We start from the raw sequence: 22349 nt of genomic DNA on the forward strand, positions 1-22349 counted from the left end.
TTATTAAAAAACAAAAACAAACCCCAAAGGAAACACTCAAACAGTTTCAAATTCTAATAGCGCCTGTTGCTCATCTATAAAATTGCGGCAAAAGCAATACTATCTGATCTACTTATTTTGAGTATTATAACATTAAAGGAGAAAGTCTTTAAGTGTATTTGAGAAATATAAACTGTACCAATGTAAAGTAGTTCACAACACCAGTGAGGTGGTTCTTTCATTCTTCTAACTTAGAACATTCAAGTTATGAATGAACATATTTTTACTAAACTGGATAGAATGTATGTGTTCAGATTCAATAAATTAAAACAAATTCCACACATAAGTTTTTAAATTGATTAGATGATATAGTGTAAGTTTTTTCATGCATTTAAATTTCCCAAGTCCTTTCTGTTAAATTGAAAATATTTACCAGCACCTCTTTAGGTCCCAGAAGAAGTGTGATACTGAGTATTTGGGATTTTGTAGTATTAAGCTTTATTAGAATAGACTTTATGTTGCATAAAAGAAAATAAAACTGAGAACATTAATAATAATAAAAAAGCAATTTTGTAAATAATCTGTTTTTTCTCTTTTGTTTAACTCATTTTAGCAACCCTTTGTAGATGAAGATCCTGATAAGGAAAAAAAAATAAAGGAACTTGAGTTGCTTCTTATGTCGGCTGAGAATGAAGTTAGAAGAAAACGAGTTCCATCAGTAAGAAATAATCTAAAGTGTTTAGATTTTATTGTTAGAATCTTTTATGTGCTTTATATGCTTTTATAGTTTTAATCAGCACTGACTTTTATATGCCAGCAAGTAGAAAGCATATTCATTGTGATTCCAGATTTTAGTACGGACTGAAAATAGTTTTTCTAATTTGCAACTTTGAAGTTGCCTGTTTTTGACGTGCATCTCTTGGAACATACTTTACAGTGTTTTGTATTAAGATGCTTCTTGATAATATCAAACAAACAAGATATAATCTTCAATATGTGTATTTGTGAAAATGTGTGGATTAATTAGGCTTTGTTTTCTATTAGACATTCCATGTGATAATGGCCTTAATAGAAAAAAAAAAGAAACTTAAGGAATTTAATTAGATATGTAGAGAGATTTCTGTGCTTCAAAATTATTTTTATTCTCCCTTTGAAAATGTTTTCTTGTCTACTGTATTAGAACACAAATTCAGTAAATTGGAAAAAGTAATAATATTTTAAATATAGGAAAAGGGAACATTTAGGTTTTATGCTGTCTAAAGAAATCTTTCAGTGGAAGTGGGTTTTGGTTATCAGGTATGAAAAGTATTGTCTGAGATTTGGTTGATGAGAACAACTATGAATATTAAATCAGGATAAATGATAATGATTCTAGCTAAGTTAAACAGGCTGTGCTAGGAAGAAAAAAAGTTTGTATTTAAATGACAATTTTGAAAGTTTAATATCCTGGTATTTTTTACATTTAGGAAAGTGTTTTTCTTGATCTGAGGCCAAGTCAGGGGACACTATATTTAGAGTGACTGGGAACTAATACAAAATTACTAAATAGAATAACCTCAGGGCTTGAAATAGTATTATGAGGCAACTGGTGATGTCTTTAAATTATTTCAGATGGTATTAATAAAAATGACATTTGTTAATTGTAGTAGATGAGATAAATACCATGGGAAAAGTAATTTTTATTTTGAAACTACAAATACCATGGGCAAATAGGGATACCTGAAGTATACTTAAAGTTAATTTCAGATTTATTAAGAAACTGCAAATAAATAACCATGATTAGAGGGTCCACATTTATAGATAATATATTCAGGTTTAAGCATATTTAAAATTTTTGATAATAGTGTAATTTTGTAATTTAATAGGAAAATATAATTAACTAAAAGAATTGCTATTTTGCATTAAAAAGGGAGAAAGTTACTAATTATTTTTTTTAGACTTGCTATCTAAAATCCACTGTCATAAAGATCTGGTTGAATAAGGAGATTGGTGATTTTAGAGGGACATTACTGCACCCAGTATAACAGATTCTATACTCATATAAAGTATTTATTCTAGACAATTATGTGGTATAATGATTGCCATTTTTCTGAGTATTCATTATATTCCACTGTTGTAGATGTGCTAGATGTATTCCTGGTAATCCTTGTATTAACTCTGGAAATTAATTGCTAGGTATTCAGAATCAGATGTATGCGATTACAAAAAATCTATCGTTTTGCCAGTGGGCCTAGTAAGCTCCCTCTTTGAATCTTTTTCCTGCCTGAAAACTAAGTTGAAATGCATATGGTGTGGAAGTTATCTCCAAAAAGTGATTGTAAACTCAGAAGGTGGCTATGCTAGTGAAATAAGATTGCTTTAATTTCTTTTATTTATAGGACTCTTTAAAATAGATGGAACTTGTTTTGAAACAATGCTGGAAAGTTATTTTTTCACCTTAACTCGAGACTTAACATTTTGCTATTGTAAATATCTACTACATTCTAGTGATTTTTAATTTTAATAGTCATAGGTACTGTTTATTGGAGTGCTTCCAATGGACTGAGCAATATGTTCTCTAAGATATGGTAGCTATTAGCCACATTTAATTCAAAATTTAAAAATTCAGCTCCTCAGTTGCAGTAGCCACATTGTTGCTGCTCTTATGGCTGGTGGCGCCCATGTTGAGCAGCCTCCAATGCAGAACATTTTCATCACCTCAGAGGGTTCTTTGGACCATGCTGTACACTTTACATCCTGTTGCTTCTTGGTTTTTTCCTATTTTTTTTAAGTATAGCTCTGTATAAGCTTAACGTGTACAGCATCTTGATTTTACTTACATATTGTTAAGTTTAGTGAACATCCATTGTCTAATATAGAAACCAAAAGAAAAGAAAAAGACAAAGGAAAAAAACCTTTTTTTCCTAATGATGGAAGCTCTTAGAATCTGCCATTCTTAACAGTTCTCAGATTATGTTTTGTTTCTTAATCATGGGTCTTCAAGATCTCACTTCTTGTTTTTCGTTATGAGACACTAGAAAACTAGGCTAAAAAGATAAGTAAATTGGCCAGTGTACATCTCTAGCGAGATCAAGAAAAATGGCACAGTCCCTGAATTCAAAGGATTTACTTTGCAGTGGGGAAACAGTGTGATAAAATAAGTCACACAGTTTTATGGGAGTTCATAGAAGATTGAGATTTAGGTAGTCAGAAGGGTTCCCTGGAAGAATTCCTATTTGAGCTTAGTCTTGAAAGACAGGCGGTGAATATATATTAGCAAAAGAGATGAACTTGGACATTATTATAAACAGTTAATAGTGTATAATAGGATGGAGTACTTCCAGTATTTGAACTGTATCTTCAATGAGGAATAGGAATTTTTCCTGGTCAGTAGGTTGAGCCTTCTAGATAAAGAGAATGCTCCCTTTTTCTAGCGTAAAAGACCGAAACTCAGCAGAAACTGCAGGTGCTACAGTTGGGTATTCCGTATTCCCTGGGAAGAGGGCTTGTGTTGGGAGATGAAGTTTGAAAGGTAGAGAAAAGTCAGATTCTAGGAGTTTGGACCTCATTTTGTAGTATATATATACTAGTTTTATCTCACCATGACTTTATAGGTTTAAAAAAAAAATGTGAGTTAGACAAAAGAAATATAGTCAACATGAGGTTTAATTTTAAAAAATTTGGGGTCAATTTTAAGGAAAGATGGTATATTTGCTACTATATTTTTAGCTGAAATGTTGCAAAGTATATTGTCCTAGAAAAATTCATACTTAAAAATCCACATTTTTGCTTAGGTTGGGAATGAAAAGTAATGTTCAGATTTCTTCTGTATTTTCAGCAACCTGGAAGCTTTTCTAGCTGGCCTGGTAGTTTCCTCATGGATGACAGCATGTCTAATACTCTAAATAGCCTCGAGGAGCACGCTAGTGAGTTTTATAGTATGGATGAAAATCAGACTGTGTCTGCTCAGCAGAACTCACCTACAAAGTTCCTGGCCGTGGAGGCAAACGCTGTGCTGTCCTCTCTACAGACCATCCCAGAATTTGCAGAAACTCTGGAACTTATTGAATCTGTAAGTTTGAAATTGTGAAATTATCAAAAAGCTCAATTTTAGATATGTGGTTTCATATTCAGAAACAGTTTAATGGATACTCACCAATTTTATGTTGCACATTACCTTGTTAATGGTTAATTCTGTTCTGATATTTTGCAGTGGTTTTTGGCAAAAAAATATATGTATGTATTTATTATACAAGTTGAGATAGTTGGAAAGTAGAGAAAATTAAAGAAGAAAATGAAAACCCTCCATAAATCTAGAGTTAATTTGATGTATTTCCTTTCAGGCTCTGTTCTATACATATAAAACATACGCATGCATGTATTTTTAAACTCAGATGTGCACTAATGCTTGTGAATTTTTTTCCCACATTATACCGTGATCATGTCCCTGTTCTCTTAACTTGTTTTTAAACTTGAATATAAATGGTTTGATGGTATTCTATCATATAAATGTAGCAAATTTTATTTACCAAACGTACTGTTATTATTGGATATTTATCTGGTGTTGTTCTTTCAGTATTACAAATTAAAGAATATGTGTAAAAAGCTTTGTGCAAAACCATGATTATGTCCTTAGGTTAAATTGAATTTTTGAATCACAGTGTGTGACCACTTTGAAGATACTCCATATGTGTTTGTGTGTGTGTGTGTGTGTCAGTCACTTAGTCGTCTCTGACTCTTTGCGACCCCATGGCCTGTAACCCTCTAGGCTCCTCTGTCCATGGGATTCTCCATGCAAGAATACTGGAGTGGGTTGCCGTTTCGTTCTCCAGGGTATCTTTCTGACCCGGGGATCTGACCCAGGTCTCCTGCATTTCAGACAAATTCTTTACCATCTGAGCCACCAGGGAAGCCATACATATTACCAAATGATTATGTAGATGTAGAATAGAGAGTAAAGTTTTCTGATAGAATAGAATGTGGAATTTTATGACAAACTATACTGTTTTATGAAAATAATGTAATTTGTTCCTTTCATTTGAAGTAGTTTGGTAATAAGCTTCAGCTACTGAATTAGATGAAGTGTTATTTTGAAATGTTCCAAATTGGAGTTGTAGTAAAACCATAATCTGTTCCTCTCAGATGGTCTTGCTTAAAAAAAAAGAGGAACCAAGGAAAGCCTATTTCTATGGATAAAAATGGGTAGTTAATTAACTCTGGAAATCATCATCCTATGTTCAAGACTAGACGTAACCAGGTTATAATATTAATAATTTTAGTTAAGAATTTAATCTGTTGCAGGATCCTGTAGCATGGAGTGATGTTACTAGCTTCGATCTTTCTGATGCTGCTGCTTCGCCTGTCAAGTCCACCCCAGTTAAACTAATGCGAATTCAGCACAACGAAGGTGCCATGGAATGTCAGTTTAACGTCAGTCTTGTACTCGAAGGGAAAAGAAACGGTTGTAATGGGGCAGACGGCGAGGCTGTTCCTTTGACCTCCCCAAGTGTGGCTAAGTTTAGCACTCCACCAACCATCCTCAGAAAGAAGAGAAGAATGCGAGTGGGCCAGTCCCCGGGCAGCGAGCTTGGCGACAGCTCATTCAACGACGGTGGTCACACAGCACTAAAGCACACACCGGTGAAAACACTACCATTTTCTCCTTCACAGGTAGTCGTGTCATTTTTGTTCATGTTTTCAACTGTTGATGAGCTCGATTGAATTAGATCTTGGATATCCATACTAGCATTTAGTTCATTGCTTTAGTAACACATAAAAATGTATACTGTAATCAGATGTATATAGGAGAGTGCTGAGCTGGGATAAATCAGAAAAGCATCCCGGGAAGTGAAGTAGTTGCATTTTATCTTACAGTGTTTAGAGCTGAAAGGGATGTCTTAGATACGTAGTTCCACGTGTTTGTAGAACTCATCAGGAAGTAGGCCCAGAAAGGAAAAATGCCTTGCCCACAGTTATCTAATGGCAGAACTGAGACAGAGAGCCAGTTTCCTGACTGACTATTCAAGAAGTACCAGGTATATATTCCTAGACAACTGCTTCTTAGAAGAATTTCATGTGTCAGAAGGTCATCTAGGGATGTCAGGAATTAACCTGCTTTCTCCTGTAGTTATATCTTTAAGCAGCAGATACTTATATGGGGGCAAACTGTTTCTTTGATTTTATAATACTGTCTGTCTTAATGAACACCATATTCCAGGCTGTATGCTAAATGCTTTTCTTATAGTATCTTAGTTAATGCTCTTTCAAAAAAACCTCTGGAGGTAGTTAGAATGAAATTCAGAAGTTAAGCAATTTGTCCAAGATCAGTAAGAAAGAGATGAAGCTGGTATTTGCTTAAAGTATATTGACAGAGGTGAAAAAGTTTTATGGAAGAAGAAGGAAGTTTAATGGCCAAGTAAACTTGGAGGCTGTTGGGATATTATTGGAGGTATATTTTGATGCTGGGAAGATGAATATCTGGCAGTAACTACACAGCCACTGTTTTCTCTGAAAATTTACCACCCACCCCCAGTGCACCCTCAGAAGTTACAAAGTGTCCTGAGGAAAGTGAACCTGGGTTGAGCATACTAGCAGTTTTGTTTTTGGAGTTTTGCATACCTGCAATTTTTGTTGAGTAAATTCTAAGATGAAAAGTGGCTGAGAAGCTGAGGCATGATTATAAAGACCATGTGATGTGCTGAGGTGTGCTAAGTCACTTCAGTTGTGTCTGACTCTGTGCCCCGTGGACTGTAGTATACCAGGCTGCTCTGTCGATGGGATTCTCCAGGCAAGAATACTGAAGTGGGTTGCCATTTCCTCCCCCAGGGGATCTTCCCAACCCAAGGATTGAACCCAAGTCTTCTGCATCCCCTGCATTGGCAGGTGGGTTCTTTACGACTGGAGCCACCTGGGAAGCCCATAAAGAATGTATATTCCATAGCAAAGAGCTTGGATTTTATACTGTGACTTGCAGGCATCAGAAGTGATAGAGCTAGAACTCATTTCAGTTATAAGTAGCCTTAAAGCAGTTTCTACTTTTTCTTATGATTGCTTCTAATCTGTTGGTTCCAAAAAAAATTAGTATTTCACAATTGTATGTAAGTTAAAATCCAATGTGTAAATTGTGTCATTTGGAAAATGGACTCTATGATACCAGTTTTGGCTGCTCAAAGCTTCTGAACTGTGTTCTAAATAGGCACATTTGCCACACAGCTGTATTTCTTATTAGTTAAACTTATTCTGGGGCTTCCCTGGTAGCTCAGCTAGTAAAGAGTCTGCCTGCAATGCAGGAGATCCCAGTCCAATTCCTGGGTCGGGAAGATCCTCTGGAGAAGGGATAAGCTACCCACTCCAGTATTCTTGGGCTTTCCTGGTGGCTCAGACAGTAAAGCATCTGCCTGCTCATCTGCCTGGGGACACCTGGTTTTGATCCCTGAGTTGGGAAGATCCCCTGGAGGAGGGCATGGCAACCCACTCTAGTATTCTTACCTGGAGAATCCCCATGGACAGAGGAGCCTGGCAGGCTATAGTCCATGGGGTCGCAAAGAGTCGAACACAACTGAGCGACTAAGCACAGCACAGCACAAACTTACTCTGAATTCTATATGTTCTTATAGAAAGGAGCATTTAAGATCATTTATTAATAAAATCATAAAACTTTTTTTCAGTTATACCATTGTACAAAACTTACCTTTAGCAAAGCAGCTAGTTATGGCTTCTATAGATTCTCATTTGATAAGATACACTGTTTGGAAATTTTTTACTGTGTTTTGTTACTTTTGGATTTTTGTTAAATGGCTATTTTTGGAATACCTGTTAGGTGTTAAACAACTGTTCTAAGAGCTGGGGAGGCAGCAATGAACAAAATAAAATTTCCTGCCCTCTTGGAACTTTATTTTTATTGAGTGGAATGTAAATATATTATTATTGGTATCTTTTCCTGAAAGGAGTGGAGAAATAACTTGAAAATTTAATCAGTTTCATATTTGTGTAGGATTTTGACATTTTAGAAATTGTCTCTACACTCTCTTTTTTAGTTTTTCAACACATGTCCTGGAAATGAACAAATTAATATAGAAAATCCTTCATTCACATCAACCCCTATTTGTGGGCAGAAGGTTCTCATTACAACTCCTCTTCATAAGGAAACAACCCCCAAAGATCAAAAGGAAAATGTAGGGTAAGTAGATACTAAATAATTGTGTTGAAGAAAATTGGAAGCAGTTTCAAAAGTAGATTAACTTTTTGTCCATTTATATATATTATCATAATCCTTTTCATATGAGATTTAGAATTTAAAAAAATCATAACCTTGAATTTTATCCCTAGGAGACTAGAAATCAGCTAAAGGTAGTATAGAAGTTTGATCTTAAGCAAATAACATTTTTAGTACTTATTTCTACATCAATCTTTTTTCTGTTTTAAGATGATTGGAATAAGAATAGTTTAAGCAGGCAAATTTTAAAAGTCTTGGAATATTTAAAGCATGTATATATACAAGAAAAATTCAGTGTGTGCTTTTATGATGGCTTTGTCTTCCTTAACTTACATGAAATCAAATTTTGACTATAATACAAATATCTGAATGATTGGACAGGTTTAGAACACCTACTATTAGAAGATCTATATTGGGTACCACACCAAGGACTCCTACTCCTTTTAAGAATGCGCTTGCTGCTCAGGAGAAAAAATATGGACCTCTTAAAATTGTGGTGTGTATACTCCTTTTATTTTTAAAAATGTTCCTAATTTTAATAAGACAAAAATTTTGATATTTTTATCCTTGATTTTTAACATTTAAAAAAGATGTTCAATGAACTGGATTAAAACGACTTACCTCCTATAAGTTTGAATTTGTGTTAATCTTTTTCCTTGTAAATAAACCCTTGCTTGGCTTGTTTTGAATTCACACTTTCTTTATGTCATCCAGAGAAAGCAAATCAAGTGTCAGTAGAACTCATTTCTTAATACTAAAACCTACCTTTAGTAGTTTCAGTAGCAGTTACCTACAGTATAATAAAATAATTTTAATATTTTGATATACATAAGCACCGGAGAAGGAAATGGCAACCTACACCAGTATTCTTGCTTGGGAAATCCCATGGACAGAGGAGCCTGGTGGGCTACATAGTCCATGGGGTCACAAGGAGTCAGACACAAGGATTTAAACAACAACAAAATTACATAAGCACATTCCTAGTAATATTTATGAAACTGATCACGATACCTCTTTAAGGCTCAGTTTCCTCTTCTATTCAGTGGATATTACAAAACACCCCAGCAGGTTATTTATGAAGGTAGGTAATAGAAATAAAGGGGCTGGTATTAAGATTCAAGTAGTATGTGCTTAGTTGCTGCTATTATTACTTTAATAATGATGGGTAACAGTAGTAGTATGTGAATAGAGGTGGCAAGTGTTATCTGTACTTTCATATATATATTGTCAATGTTGAAGTACCTTAGGTGAGCCATGAGCATTCTGATTCTAGGCAGATTTCTGACAAATTAGGTACATTAGAAATAAAATATGATTTTTAAAACGGTCATTTCTAGGGTACTTTAGTTATGTAAATCAGTTAATAAATTCTGGTTTACTTGATCTAATCAGTTTTCTATGAAAAAGCATGTATCAAAAAAGAAAAAAGAAAAAAAAGAAAAAGCATGTATCGCACTCAAATGTTCTAGTCTTTTCCTTATTTTGAAATACTCTTTTAGAGGGTACGTAGTAGGATTGATCAAGTCTTCTGCCACTTAGCTCCATATACTGCCATAAGAAAAAAAAAATTAGCATTCTCTAAACTTCTTAGTTTTTATGCATATACATAATAATAGTGGGATCACATTATGTACTTTTTGGTAACCTTTTAAAATTTATAAATTGCATTCATGTAAATAAATTACCTTGCATTTATCTCATAACTTTTAATGTTTTTGTACTGTTCCATTGTATGGACTTACCTAGTTGATTTAACTAGTTTGTTTCAGCATTTTGTTACTCATTTTAAAAAAAAATCATGAATTTGACAAATACTGACTGAGTGCCTCATGGGTGCCAGCTGCTGGGCTAGTCTTTTGGGGATGTAATGTTAAACATGTCAGGTGTGGTTCCTGCCTTTATAAGGGTGTGTGGCCTAATTGAGAATTCTAAAAATAAGCAATAATTTGAAAACATTTGAAAAATTCTAACAGTTCCTCAGAGTCATTTCGCCAACAGATACTTTGAATAAAAAGTGTTATTTTAATAATAATGCACAAGAAATTAGGTTTCAGGTATCTAAAATCCCTATCAGTTTGTTCATGTTTGGGAAGAATTTATCTATTGCCAAAATAGGTCATTTTCATAAAAAATTTAAGATAAAAGGAAAGTATAGATTTTGTAAGTAAAATTTCTAAAATATCTGCAGGCTCATTTGCAGCAAGCTGACTTTTCATTCCTCCAGTTGTTTACTGAACACCTGCTGTGTGCTAACCATTCAGCTTTCTTATGTATCTTACTTGAATCAGATGTACTTCTTAGACTTTGGCTTTCTAGGACACTTGTATTCTTTTTTTAACTGAAGTATAGTCGATTTACAATGTCAAGTTAGTTTCTGATGTACAGCAAAGTGATTTAGTTACATATATATACACATTCTTTTCCATTATGGTTTATTACAGGATATTGAATAATATTATAGTTCCATGTGCTATACCGTGTTTTTTATCCGTTCTATATATAATAGTTTGCATCTGCCAACCTCAGATTCCCAGTCTTTGCATCTCCAACCCCTCTTCCTCCATGGCAACCACAGGTCTGTTATCTTTGTCTGTGAGTCTGTTTCTGATTCATACATAAGTTCACTTGTGTCATATTTTAGATTCCATATGGAAGTGATATCAGACGGTATTTGCCTTTCTCTGTCTGACTTGATTTAGTATGATAATCTCTTAAGTCCATCAGTGTTCTGTATACGATGTTTTCTTCCTTTCTTTTTTAATGGCTGAGTAGTATTCCATTATATATGCACCACATCTTAGGGCACTTGCATTCTTATAGGCGAAAGAACAGATTCCAGATTCCTTTTTAAGAACACATAACCTGTGTTCTTTGTGAAGCATAATCCTTAAAACAAGAGCTCTTAGAGAAACACACAGAAATACTCACATAATTCCTGCATGTCTCAGGCTATACATGAGAACACTTGAAACATTCTGTTTCCATTTTAAAGTTTTTGTAAGTACTGTGAAATCTCGTTTATGTATGGATGCTATTCTCTCTAACTTTGTTGACTGGGAACGTAAGCTGCTGGTCATTACATGCTGCCAGTTTGTTCTTTGGTTTAGTGGAGCTTTGATTACTTTTTTTTTTAAACAGGTCTTGGTTATGGTAGATCTTAAGACCTATGGTAGGTCTTAATATAATTTACATTTTTTTCTGAGTTATATAGTGTGCTTAGTTATTTGAGGGCTTCCCTGGTGGCTCAGATGGTAAAGAATCTGCCTGCAATGCTGGAGACTTGGGTTTGATCCCTGGGTTGGGAACATCCCCTGGAGAAGGGAACAGCTACCCACTCTAGTATTCTTGCCTGGAGAATTCTATGGACTGTATAGTCCATGGGGTCTCAGAGAGTTAGACATGACTGAGTGACTTTCTGTAGTTACTTGATAGAAAGATAAATGAATAATATTTTGAGACTATTTCATCATTCAGCCCACATTCAAGTTTGTTTGTTTGTTTTTTTGTATTCTCCCTTCCCACACTCCAGTACACACATAGACAGCCACAGACACACATGCACACACACGTGCTTCCTGAACACTGTGACTCAGCTCTGAGCTTAAGGCTAGGTGTGGAGAGATATATACAGAAGAAAAAGCTCTTAAACAGCTTACACATGTAGTGGTAAGACAAACATGCAAACTAGTAATTACACACTGTATAATAACTACAATAAAAATAGGATAAGGAGAGCTACTGTCGTCCAAATTTATTCTGTTTCCTATTTTTATGTAAAAATAGGAAAGTAATATCGCCTATATTGCATTCTTATAGGCGAAAGAACAGATTCCAGATTCCTTTTTAAGAACACATAACCTGGGTTCTCTGTGAAACATAATCCTTGAAACAAGAGCTCTTAGAGCAACACACAGAAATACTCACATAATTCCTGCTTTTACTCACATACTCAAATACTCACATAATTCCTACATAATTCATGTAGTGGTAAGACAAACATCTCTCCACACCTAGACTTAAGCTTAGAGCTGAGTCACAGTGTTCAGGAAGCATGTGTGTGCATGTGTGTCTGTGGCTGTCTATGTGTGTACTGGAGTGTGGGAAGGGAGAATACAAAAAAAAAAAAAACTAACTTGAATGTGGGCTGAATGATGAAATAGTCTCAAAATATTATTGCATTTTTATATGCCTATATTGCATTCTTATAGGTGAAAAATAGGGAATATGAAAATAGGAAGTAATATGGGTTCCCCCAAAGGAAGACTTTGATTTAGTGCTTTGCCATGAAGGAAGTGGCACACTTCATTCAGTGCTTGCAATGTGCAATATTATTTTTGCCATTCAATGGATTAGTTAATTTATTCAACTTATATCTTTAGGGGCTAGGAGAAAATTATGCCAATAATGAAAAAGTATAAAAGTTGGGTTTTTATATATGGGGAGAAAAAAGGAAGTGCTATAAAAGGCTTTTTAAAACTCCTTTTAAAAATAATTTAGTCACAGCCACTTGCCTTCTTGGAAGAAGATATTCGAGAAGTTTTAAAAGAAGAAACTGGAACAGACATATTCCTCAAAGAGGAAGATGAACCTGCTTACAAAAGCTGCAAGCAAGAGGTGATCTTTTAGTATTGTTGTTGATAAAAGTCTTTATCATGTTCCAGTGACTTGGCCATAATGTCCCTATTGTAAATTATTCATTCTAGCGTACTGCTTCTGTCAAGAAGGTCAGAAAATCACTAATCTTAGATAATTGGGAAAAAGAAGAACCAGGTACTCAACTGTTAAATGAAGACCTTTCAGACTTGCAGGTTTGTAAAGGATTTTCCTTATATTAAGATGGTTGCTTTAAGCTCTAGTGGTTCTTGTGCTTTACTCATTGTGTGGTTAATTCATTAGAGATCATAGAGGGTTTCCATTGGTGGTGTTCAGCCTAATTCAGAGAGAAACAGTTAACTGTAGAGAATATTTCATTCACATCCTTGCTTTTTATATTTGTTTTGTTTTGAGAGAAGTTAGCTCTCTTACATATGATGTCAAAGAGTGGTAGTCCTCAAAGCTTGAAATTTCAGTATTTATCTTTGGTTCACCTCTTAAATATTTATTTTTGCTACATTGCTAGAAATTTCATCGGAGCGAAAGCTTTCTTGGAGGGACATGCACAGGATTTCCACTACCACTTACTCCATAGTCCTTCTGTTTGTCTCCATTTTTGAATTAGTTATTTTATTTTCCTCTTTCTTTTTTCTCTTAGTCAGAAAATATATTTACAACATCTTTATTAATGATACCATTATTGGAAATACATGACAATAGGTGCAACTTGACTCCTGAAAAACAAGATATAAATTCAACCAACAAAACATATACACTTAATAAAAAGAAACCAAACCCTAACACTTCCAAAGTTGTCACATTGGAAAAGAATCTTCAGGTATGAATTTATAAATTTCTTTCAGTGACTTTTGTTGTTGTGTATTCAGTTATCACGTTGGACCTACTGATCACAAATCATACTTTTTCTTTTAAATTCAAAATTGACTATACCAGTAACTAGACATTCACCATTGTTTTGTCACTCAAACTAGATTTGGGTTTCTGAGAGACTCACTCATCAGGGCACATATAAAGTAAACACCTGGAATTATAACTGGGGACTCTCCTGGTGATTTCTTAAGCACCATTTCATTCTTAAACTAAAAATTCCTAAATCTATTTCTGGCACCTCTTCTTCTGTAATAAATAATTGTAGCCTGAATTACAACTTTTAAAGGGTAAGTGGTTGGAAGCAGTTTCAACTTGATTTTGTTGATATAATGGTTTCCAGTGAACTTTCTGGCTCATAGTGTAAAATAAAATGGTTTTTTTCAGATACTGTGCAGCCATTATGTCGCTGCAAATGAAAGCTGGAAATTTTTTTACTGTACTTAAGAATTTAACCTAGAGAATTTGAGAGGTCACTGAGGAAAAAGTTATCTTCTTTACGCTACAATGACCGCAGGACTAGCGTTCCTGACATTCAAGCATTCCTTGAAAACATCTCTGGCAGTCAGACGTGTGGCGCCTCCTCTCCTTATTGAGCCGCTGCTCTTCACAGAGCCGTGCAGCACAATCTCTGAATTCATTTAAGTGATCTGATTTACCAGTGTTTAACACAGAACTTATCAGGAAAATTTATTACATAGGAGGTCATACCTATACAGTAGTAACCTTGATAATAGAGGAAAACAAATGTAAACTTGACTTTGTGTTATTTTTCCTAATTTGCAAGACATAAAGCATTCTCGGTTCATTTTTTGACATTATATCCTCTTTATATCTTTTGCAAAACTTTGAAGCAGTAAAGATTGACATTTCTGTGCTCAGACTGATTTTGTAAAGCAACTATATACTCCAATTTAAAAATAAACCAGAGTTGATTTGAGGGGCAGTTGTGGAAATAGAACTTTAAACTTCCTTCACAGGCCTGTATATGGCGAAAACATTGACTAACAATTGATCATAAACAGTATATGATTTTGAAACATTGTTATTTAAAAAGAATCACAATGCCATTGTCAAAAACATTTTATAGTAATTACTTATCAAATATCCAATCAATTAATTGATTTTTTTAAAGTCTTAATTGTGAAGTAGAATGGATAGTTTTCTTAGCGGTTTTCACATCACTATTAATATTTCCTTCCTAGTCAACTTGTGAATGGGAAACAGTGGTTTACGGGAAAACAGAAGACCAACTTATCATGACTGAACAAGCAAGAAGATATTTGAGTACTTATACAGCTACAGGCAGCACTTCAAGAGCTCTCATACTGTGATTGTTACTAAGATTGATGAAATGCCCCCACTCCCTTACTAGATTCTATACTAAGTTAAGCTGCAATGAAATTTTTTTGTTGATTGTTTTTAAAGTTTTAAAACAGCCCTAAAACGGTTTGTATCCTTTGTCATATTGGGCAACCAGAAAGCTAGGCACTTAAGTAAGGAGTAGGCAATTTCATAATTTATTTTTTTAAGACATGAGATTTTTAAAAATTGTTTTTAAAGAACAAGATGGGGAAATCATATTAGAATGTTCAAGGATATTCTGAAAGTAAATTCTCACATCTTTTCTTCAGAAGATATATGTTGCTACTCTCCTGATGCTGCAGTTTTGTTATAGATAGGTCTTATGAGTATGTGTGATTTCTGAAATTAGTCTCTATACAGAAAGCACACATGGCCTTATGAAGTACTTTTGCCTATCTGCTGATTTACTTAGGCTACCATTTACAGAGAAACACAGTGGGAAGGCATTTAAAAGAATAAAAGTTGCACTACTAATTTTTGGTATTTTTAAAAAAATAGTAAAATTAACTACAGTGTTAAATGTATTTATTTGAGCGTAGTCCTCAAAACAAAAGGCATTGCAAAAATGTTTTTTCCTTATTGGTAAAGAGTCAGTATTTTCTCCATAAATCTCAGAAGAGCTGAGAGTTTTGTTGAATGTATTGTACAGTATGTAGGAGCAGGAAAACTTTGTAAATTGGAAAGAAATCTGTTTTTATAATTTATTTTCATTTTTAAAGCTTAAATGTAGATATTTAAACCTATACAGGGTGTCTAGAAGCCAATGTTGTTTCCTGTTATTACAGATAACATAGTAAAGAACAATTTTGACTTTTAATATGAAACAGTAGTAAGTTATAGCTGCAAAGAATTCAGTATCTATACTGTATGTCACATCTACCTAAATATTGCACTATGTCCTTTAAATCATGTTGGTTATAAAGTAGTTCTAAAAATGTACTAAATAATAATTTAATATTTTCTTTTTAAATTATATGGGGGGTCATATAAATTAATCTGGTGATTTGTATATTTGTTTGAAATTTTTGCATTTTGTTTAAAAAAATAATATGGTACTTTGGTCCCTAAAAACAGTCTGCACTTAGAAGTTTATTATATTTACTCAATGTTTAAGAAGTAGAGAACATTATCTTTTATTTATAAAAATATTTGTCCTTTTATAAATGTTTTGTGTTTCTCTACAGGTTACAACAGTTGCTTCAGTTGCCTGTTTTAGGTGTTTGCACTTACTTTATTTCTTCTTGAAAGAATGTCTTTATTTGCTTTTGTGTAGAGATTTTATGTAATTTTTTGAAACATATAATGGTATGCTGTCAACTTAAACACTGACAGGTAAATAGAATTGTACACTGTAGTTGTAATTATTTGTAATTGACACACTCTCTCCCTCTCCACTCCTGAAGTATGCTGCTATAGAAAATAGCAGAGTCGGCTTGCTGCTATGAGAGAAGGAAAGAGCGACCACCACTTGCACTGTGTGAAAACATAAAAAGTATGATGATGGCAAGTTCTCAAGTTAACTTAATGGAATCAACCATTACCAGGCAAATTCTTGCAAATACCAAAATGCTCTGCCTTAAAACAAAAACAGCTTAAGATTCTCTGTTGATGGAAATGGAAATATGAAGTATTTTAATGCCTAGCTTTTGAACAGTAGACCTAAAAGGATTTTAAGCTATTTAAATCTACTTGCTCATTTTTGCATATTATATGTAGTGAGAAGTGAAGAAAATGTGTGGTACTAAGATTATGCCTTGTTGATAACAAATAGATGAACCAATTTGAATCTTCCTAGCATGTTTGTTAAGTATGTTGATTGCTTCCTAATTAATGAACTTCTCACAGAAATTTCACTTTGTAAAACCAATGATTGTAGCAAAATCATACTGGATCATTTCAATTTCAGTTACCTTGAACTAATAGCACATAATGGTTCCCTTTTATCTTTTCTTTTTTTTTAATGTAGCCCTTGGCTGGTTTGGATGTACATAGTCTCCAATTACCAAAGTATAATATCTTGGAAGAGCTATATTTTTTTAAAGCATAGTTTTTTTTGAGCATTAAATTATCCCACATGTAATATATTGCAGATAAGCTTGGGATTTTTGGACATAGTACGTATTTCGGTTGGTATTGGTTGAATCCTCCAGTTAACTGCTTTGTTGCTTTTTGCAAGAAGATTTTTTAATCTTAAACATGTCAGGCATCTTAAATCACCTTTTATACTGTTGTGTTCAATTTGAATTTCTTTCAGTATGTTAAAAATGCCAGACATAACATGTAGCAGCCATACTTGCATGGAAACTGACTACACATATAATACTGCATTTTGTTGTAAGGTTTTCGCATTAATACAGCCATTACCCTGACTAAATTGAGTTTTTTGATGTATGGGAAAAAACTTTCCATTGTAAGAGAATCTTGCATACAATGTTGACTGTTAACATCCAAAATAAAGCATCTGTGTACAAGCTGTCATGGCATTGCTTATTCCACTCAGATTTTGTATTGACTGACCCTTGAAGGACTTAACCCAATATTCTGTGCTTAAACCATTTTTCTCCTTTCAGGTGATTTCATCTGTTAACACAACTTGACCTCTTTACTCAAGAAATGAAAATACATTTCCAATTCTTGAGCCTCATTTAGAGCCATATTTTCAACTGCCTTTAGAGATTTCCATGTGACTCTTCTGTCAACACCTTAAATGTAGGATGTTCTCTTTTTCTCCAGCTTGAACCTGCGCCTCCTTTGTTCTCTTAGTGGTGTTACTTTCCCTTCGATCACTCACTGAGAAACCTTGTGCCTCTCTCTAACCTTCCACGTTGAAATCTGTTTTAAAATCTTAGCCCACTGAAAGGCTCAGCTCTAATTCCATTACTTCATCTCTGACTTAGATTATTGCACTTACCACTCTGCTCTCCATTCTCCAGAAGTATCAAGAAATTGTTCTGTGACATCAGGGTGTCACCTAGGCATGGCCGACCGGTCACCCAGACAGGTTTGTGCAGTATTATATCACCTTAGGCAATGTCACCATCCAGATTTTACCGTTAGCCTTCTAGGTTTAGAAATCTGATGGATTAACCCATCAGATTAAGAGACTAAAATGAGTTTACCCCTCACTGGAATGTCTGTATCAAGTGAGTGAGACTGACACATTAACTCAAAACACTTAATTTACAGTGTGAAATGTAAGTCCTGAGAGGAAAGACAACTGCTTACAAGCTGCTGCTGCTGCTGCTGCTGCTAAGTCACTTCAGTCGTGTCAGACTCTGATCCCATAGATAGCAGCCCACCAGGCTCCTCTGTCCCTGCGATTCTCCAGGCAAGAATACTGGAGTGGGTTGCCATTTCCTTCTCCCGTGAGGGTAAAGAAACATATGAAAACACACAGAGATTGGATCACCTCTCCTGTTCACAGACCTTCCACAGTTGTTTGTTGCCTAAATAACAAGAATTCTCCTTTACTTCCTAATCTGGATCTGGCGACCTGGATCTTTCAGGAACAATGTATGCATGCTTCTGCCTTCGTGCCTCCCCTCATTGCTGCTTCTCTTTGTCTCCCTGCCTGTTAGAATCCTACGCAGCCTTCAGGGCACAGGTATGTGTCATTTCCTGATTATCCTGGTGCCTCCGTAAAACTTTCCCATTAGACTTTATGTTTTCAAGAGTAGGAATTGCTCTTTATAACTCCTGCATCTACTGTGGTGCTTAGGGAGTCTCAGGAAGTGTTAAATTGAAAGAGTGTTAAAAAATAGTCTTGACTCTTAGGAAATATTAACCATATTTGTTTTACACAATGGGTTGTGAATAGCTTGGGTTTTTTAGTTTTGCTTTATAGTCAGCTATTATTTTGTTAAAAATCTTTTGAGCTCCTTTGATAACCATGTGATTTCCTGCCTGATTTATCTAGTTATAGAGCAGTAGGCTTGCCAGCCAATCAGACTTTTAATTGTAATATAAAACAGATGGAAGGTTTTGAAGAGGTACTTCCCACTCTGTGAGAAGTGAAAAGTTATTTTTAATTAGGTAGTGGAGGATAAAACAACCAAATGCAGTTCCATAAGAGCAGGGAAGGGGAGCATTACTTCCCCTTCCCTGGCTGTTTTTTATTTTAAACAAGGTCAAGATGTTAAAAATATTGGTAGAAAACCAAGATAAAGTATAGCAGGAAAAAAATTATTCATGGCTGACACGTTGGGAAGAGAGTGTTTTTGAAAACTTTAATATCTTGGCATCAGTACATTGAGTTTGAGCAAACTCCATGTTAAAAGCAGTGTACTTTCCTGCCCTTAGTTTTGAAGACCTCAGATCTGGTGTGCTTATTCAAGTTCCAAGTACAGAATGTGCTAACTTTGAGTAGATTTTTCTGGCCAGCACAGGGAAAGAAGGAGGGAGATTGACTACTCTGGTTTTACTACTGTACTTTTGCCAAAGTTTGGATAACATTCTGACATAATTTCCTGAGACTCAATACAGTTAGCACTTATTTGTTCAACTAGCAACCAGTACTTAGCTGCATGCTTACAGGACCTGGCACTAGGGAACTATGGTAAATAGGGCATGACCCTTCCCTTGAGGAAGCTGATGTTTGAGAAGGGCAGATGAATAGTATGTAACAGAAATAGCATCTCTACTCCGTTTGGCCAAAAGTGAGATAGATCAAGTAGCCAAGTTTCATTTGAGAATAAGGGAATGGTGGGTCATTGCCCAGATAGTGTGGGTTTTCCCTTTAAACTGGAGAATTGTGCCCAGGTGCCTTCCACCCCAGGAAGTTCACAGGCTAAAAGTTTGTGTACAAGTAACAGTTGCCACCATATGCCAGTAACATACATGACCTCATTTAATCCTACCAACAACTATTAGGTAAACATTTTATAACCCACTTCTGTGAATTTGGAAGCAGGCTTGGATTAAGAGGCTTGTCCAAACTCAGTACAATGCTAAGCTGAGATTCATTCAGACATCTGAGATTTGAGTTGATTCTTTAAGCACAGGCACAAAATACTTTTCTATTTCTATAAAAGTATAAAAACAAAACTAGTGTATAGTAGGCTTGGGGGGTTGTTGAAGGGAGCCTGGGAGGGGGGCCCCTGGAGTGCTGCAATGCTCCATTTCTTGCTCTGGGTGCTGGGGTCTTTTTGTGTGTGGCGGAGGAAGAGGAAGGACCACACCTCATGGCTTGTAGACTCTTAGTTCCCCAACCAGGGATTGAACCTAGGTCTTGGCACTGAAAATGTGGAGTCCTAACCACTGGACTGCCAGGGAATTCTCTGGGTGCTGATTTGATGGATGGATTCAAGCTCTACTATTATATGAGCACTTTTCTGTGTTTATATACATTGTACTTCAATAACACGTTTAAAAAAAATCTAGTTTGGATAATAGAGGAAAATACAAATGTAATGAGTTATTCCTTGCCTGTTCCTGTGATTACTGTACTTGTAAGCATCTACAACGCTAGCCCTGTTATGGGTGTTTCACTGTTATTCTCTAGCATATGTTGGGCCCATTTCTTCTGGTAAATATTTGTTAAATTTCTGCATGGAATAAGTGAACTGTATGGACTACTTCTTTGGTCTGTATATACCAAATATACCAAAAGTTTACATGTAAGAGCTTTCTCTACTCCACTGAATGAATACTCTTTTAAAAAAAAAATATGGAACACTTCACGAATTTGCATGTCATCCTTGTGCAGGGGCCATGCTAATCTTCTCTGTATCGTTCCAATTTTAGTATATGTGCTGCCAAAGTGAGCACTGAATGAATACTCTTGTTATAATCCCTCATAAAAGTCCACAGTTGAACCTAGCCTCCACCTTAAAGTTCAAGCTTTTACTCCCATCCCACTGAAATTTCCACATTCAACGAATTACAGCTCTGTCTAATGTAGTCCCCTAGTTAGTTAACTCTGCCAGTTGCATCCCTTGGTAGCACAATGTGTTGTTACCTTGTTTATTTAGCATTGATGTTCTATAAGCAAGCATTCACATAATTCACCCATCTAATTGACCCACATCCTTCCTTCCAAATTCCCCACACAGGCCTTCTCCAGGTTATTTAACACTTTTACTCAATTAACAATGCGTGCAAATGATGTCAGCTAAGAGGGCTTCTACTACATGTTGAAAAGTTCAATAAGATATTTTATCGAACCCAATATGTCCAAAATATTATCATTTTAACATATGATTAATATACATTATTCGTGAGGTATTTTGCATTTTTTTTCCATTCTGAGTCTTTGAAATCCAGTGTGCATTTTACACACAACTAAGCCCCAGCCAGCCACGTTTCAAGGGCTCAGTAGTCATGTGGTCAGTGGCTACCACACTGAGCAGTGCAGTTTTCAATCACTAGGAATTTACAGAAAAAAATGTTTTGTAATTCAGAAGAAACACTACCTATTTTAGGCCACAGCAGAACAACTTCAGGAGAGAAACACCTTTCATGGGAGGCTGTGACAAAGGAAACTGATCTTTTTCCTCAGGAGAAAATTATGTTTGAAGTGAGACCTGGCAGATGGAAAGTGTGTGCGTGACTGCTTAAGTCACTTCAGTCGTGTCCGACTCAGCTGGAGTGAGCTGCCAGGCCCGCCTCCAGGGACTCTTCCGGACCCAGGGATTGAACCCGCGTCTTTTATGTCTCCTGCATTGGCAGGTGGGTTCTTTACCACTAGCGCCACCTGGGAAGCTTGGCAGACGGATAGGCAAGAGGCAATCAGGTAGAAAAGAGCAAGGACCTGTGGGTTAAAGCGCCACCAAGGGAGCTAGTGTCCACATGCAGACTGCAAGGCCAGAGGGGCTGAAGGTGAGATGGGGGAGGAAGAGGACTGTGCAGAGAAGGCTCCTGAGGGAAGAGTGGGGAGAACCCGAGTTCCCTGGGAAGCGGACCACGGTGGAGGTTGGCAGGCAGGCCATGAATCAGGGGGTGCTCTTGTCCCCAACGCCTGAAGGAGGCGGGGGAGAAGGCAGGGTTGGGCAGAGGGAGATGCAGGCCTTGCCATCTCCATGGGGACCTATGAGGCTCCTCCGGAGAGGAACCCAGGTCTTCTTGGGCCTGTCACCAGAAATGGGCTCCCCAGGAAGGGGGCCTGCCTTGGGCCAGCATTCACCTCAGCAGAGAACATTCTTTGACTTCAGTTTCTTTGCAGAACAAGAGTCGAGGTCTTCTGAGAGAGAAAAGGAGGAATGGTTGCAGTGGGAAGCACCATCAGAGATCTTAGGAGAATAAAGGATTTCTGAAACAATCCTTGAGAAGACTGGGGAAGGGATTTGATCAGGGGCACCCAGGGGAACTGCCAGGCAGCTTCAAGGACTTGTTT

At 35.8% G+C, this 22349-nt stretch overlaps 1 protein-coding gene and 1 non-coding gene across 4 annotated transcripts in view; one reads left to right on the forward strand and one right to left on the reverse strand.

Annotated features, from left to right (window-relative positions):
- The window catches only part of MYBL1 (MYB proto-oncogene like 1), a 37165-nt gene extending 19679 nt beyond the window's left edge, over positions 1-17486 (forward strand). Inside the window, exons 8-16 of one of the 3 annotated variants that reach the window (XR_011466776.1) lie at positions 593-697; positions 3797-4030; positions 5260-5628; positions 7995-8137; positions 8555-8669; positions 12671-12787; positions 12877-12981; positions 13487-13604; positions 14860-14996. Coding sequence is in view for 2 of the 3 variants with exons in the window: in XM_005892938.3 (XP_005893000.1) it covers positions 593-697; positions 3797-4030; positions 5260-5628; positions 7995-8137; positions 8555-8669; positions 12671-12787; positions 12877-12981; positions 13425-13604; positions 14860-14988 (1497 nt within the window). In the remaining variant the exon portion in view is untranslated. Of the gene's footprint in view, positions 1-592; positions 698-3796; positions 4031-5259; positions 5629-7994; positions 8138-8554; positions 8670-12670; positions 12788-12876; positions 12982-13424; positions 13605-14859 lie in introns of all 3 variants that reach the window. The other 2 variants (XM_005892938.3, XM_005892939.3) reach the window with 2 other exon arrangements.
- A 3192-nt stretch (positions 17487-20678) lies between these two features.
- On the reverse strand, positions 20679-20785 carry LOC138990817 (U6 spliceosomal RNA). Its single transcript, XR_011466930.1, has one exon. It is a non-coding gene; the product is annotated as a U6 spliceosomal RNA (small nuclear RNA).
- Positions 20786-22349: the final 1564 nt, after the last annotated feature.

Source organism: Bos mutus, chromosome 14, assembly GCF_027580195.1.
Source record: "Bos mutus isolate GX-2022 chromosome 14, NWIPB_WYAK_1.1, whole genome shotgun sequence".
Lineage (NCBI taxonomy): Eukaryota > Metazoa > Chordata > Mammalia > Artiodactyla > Bovidae > Bos > Bos mutus.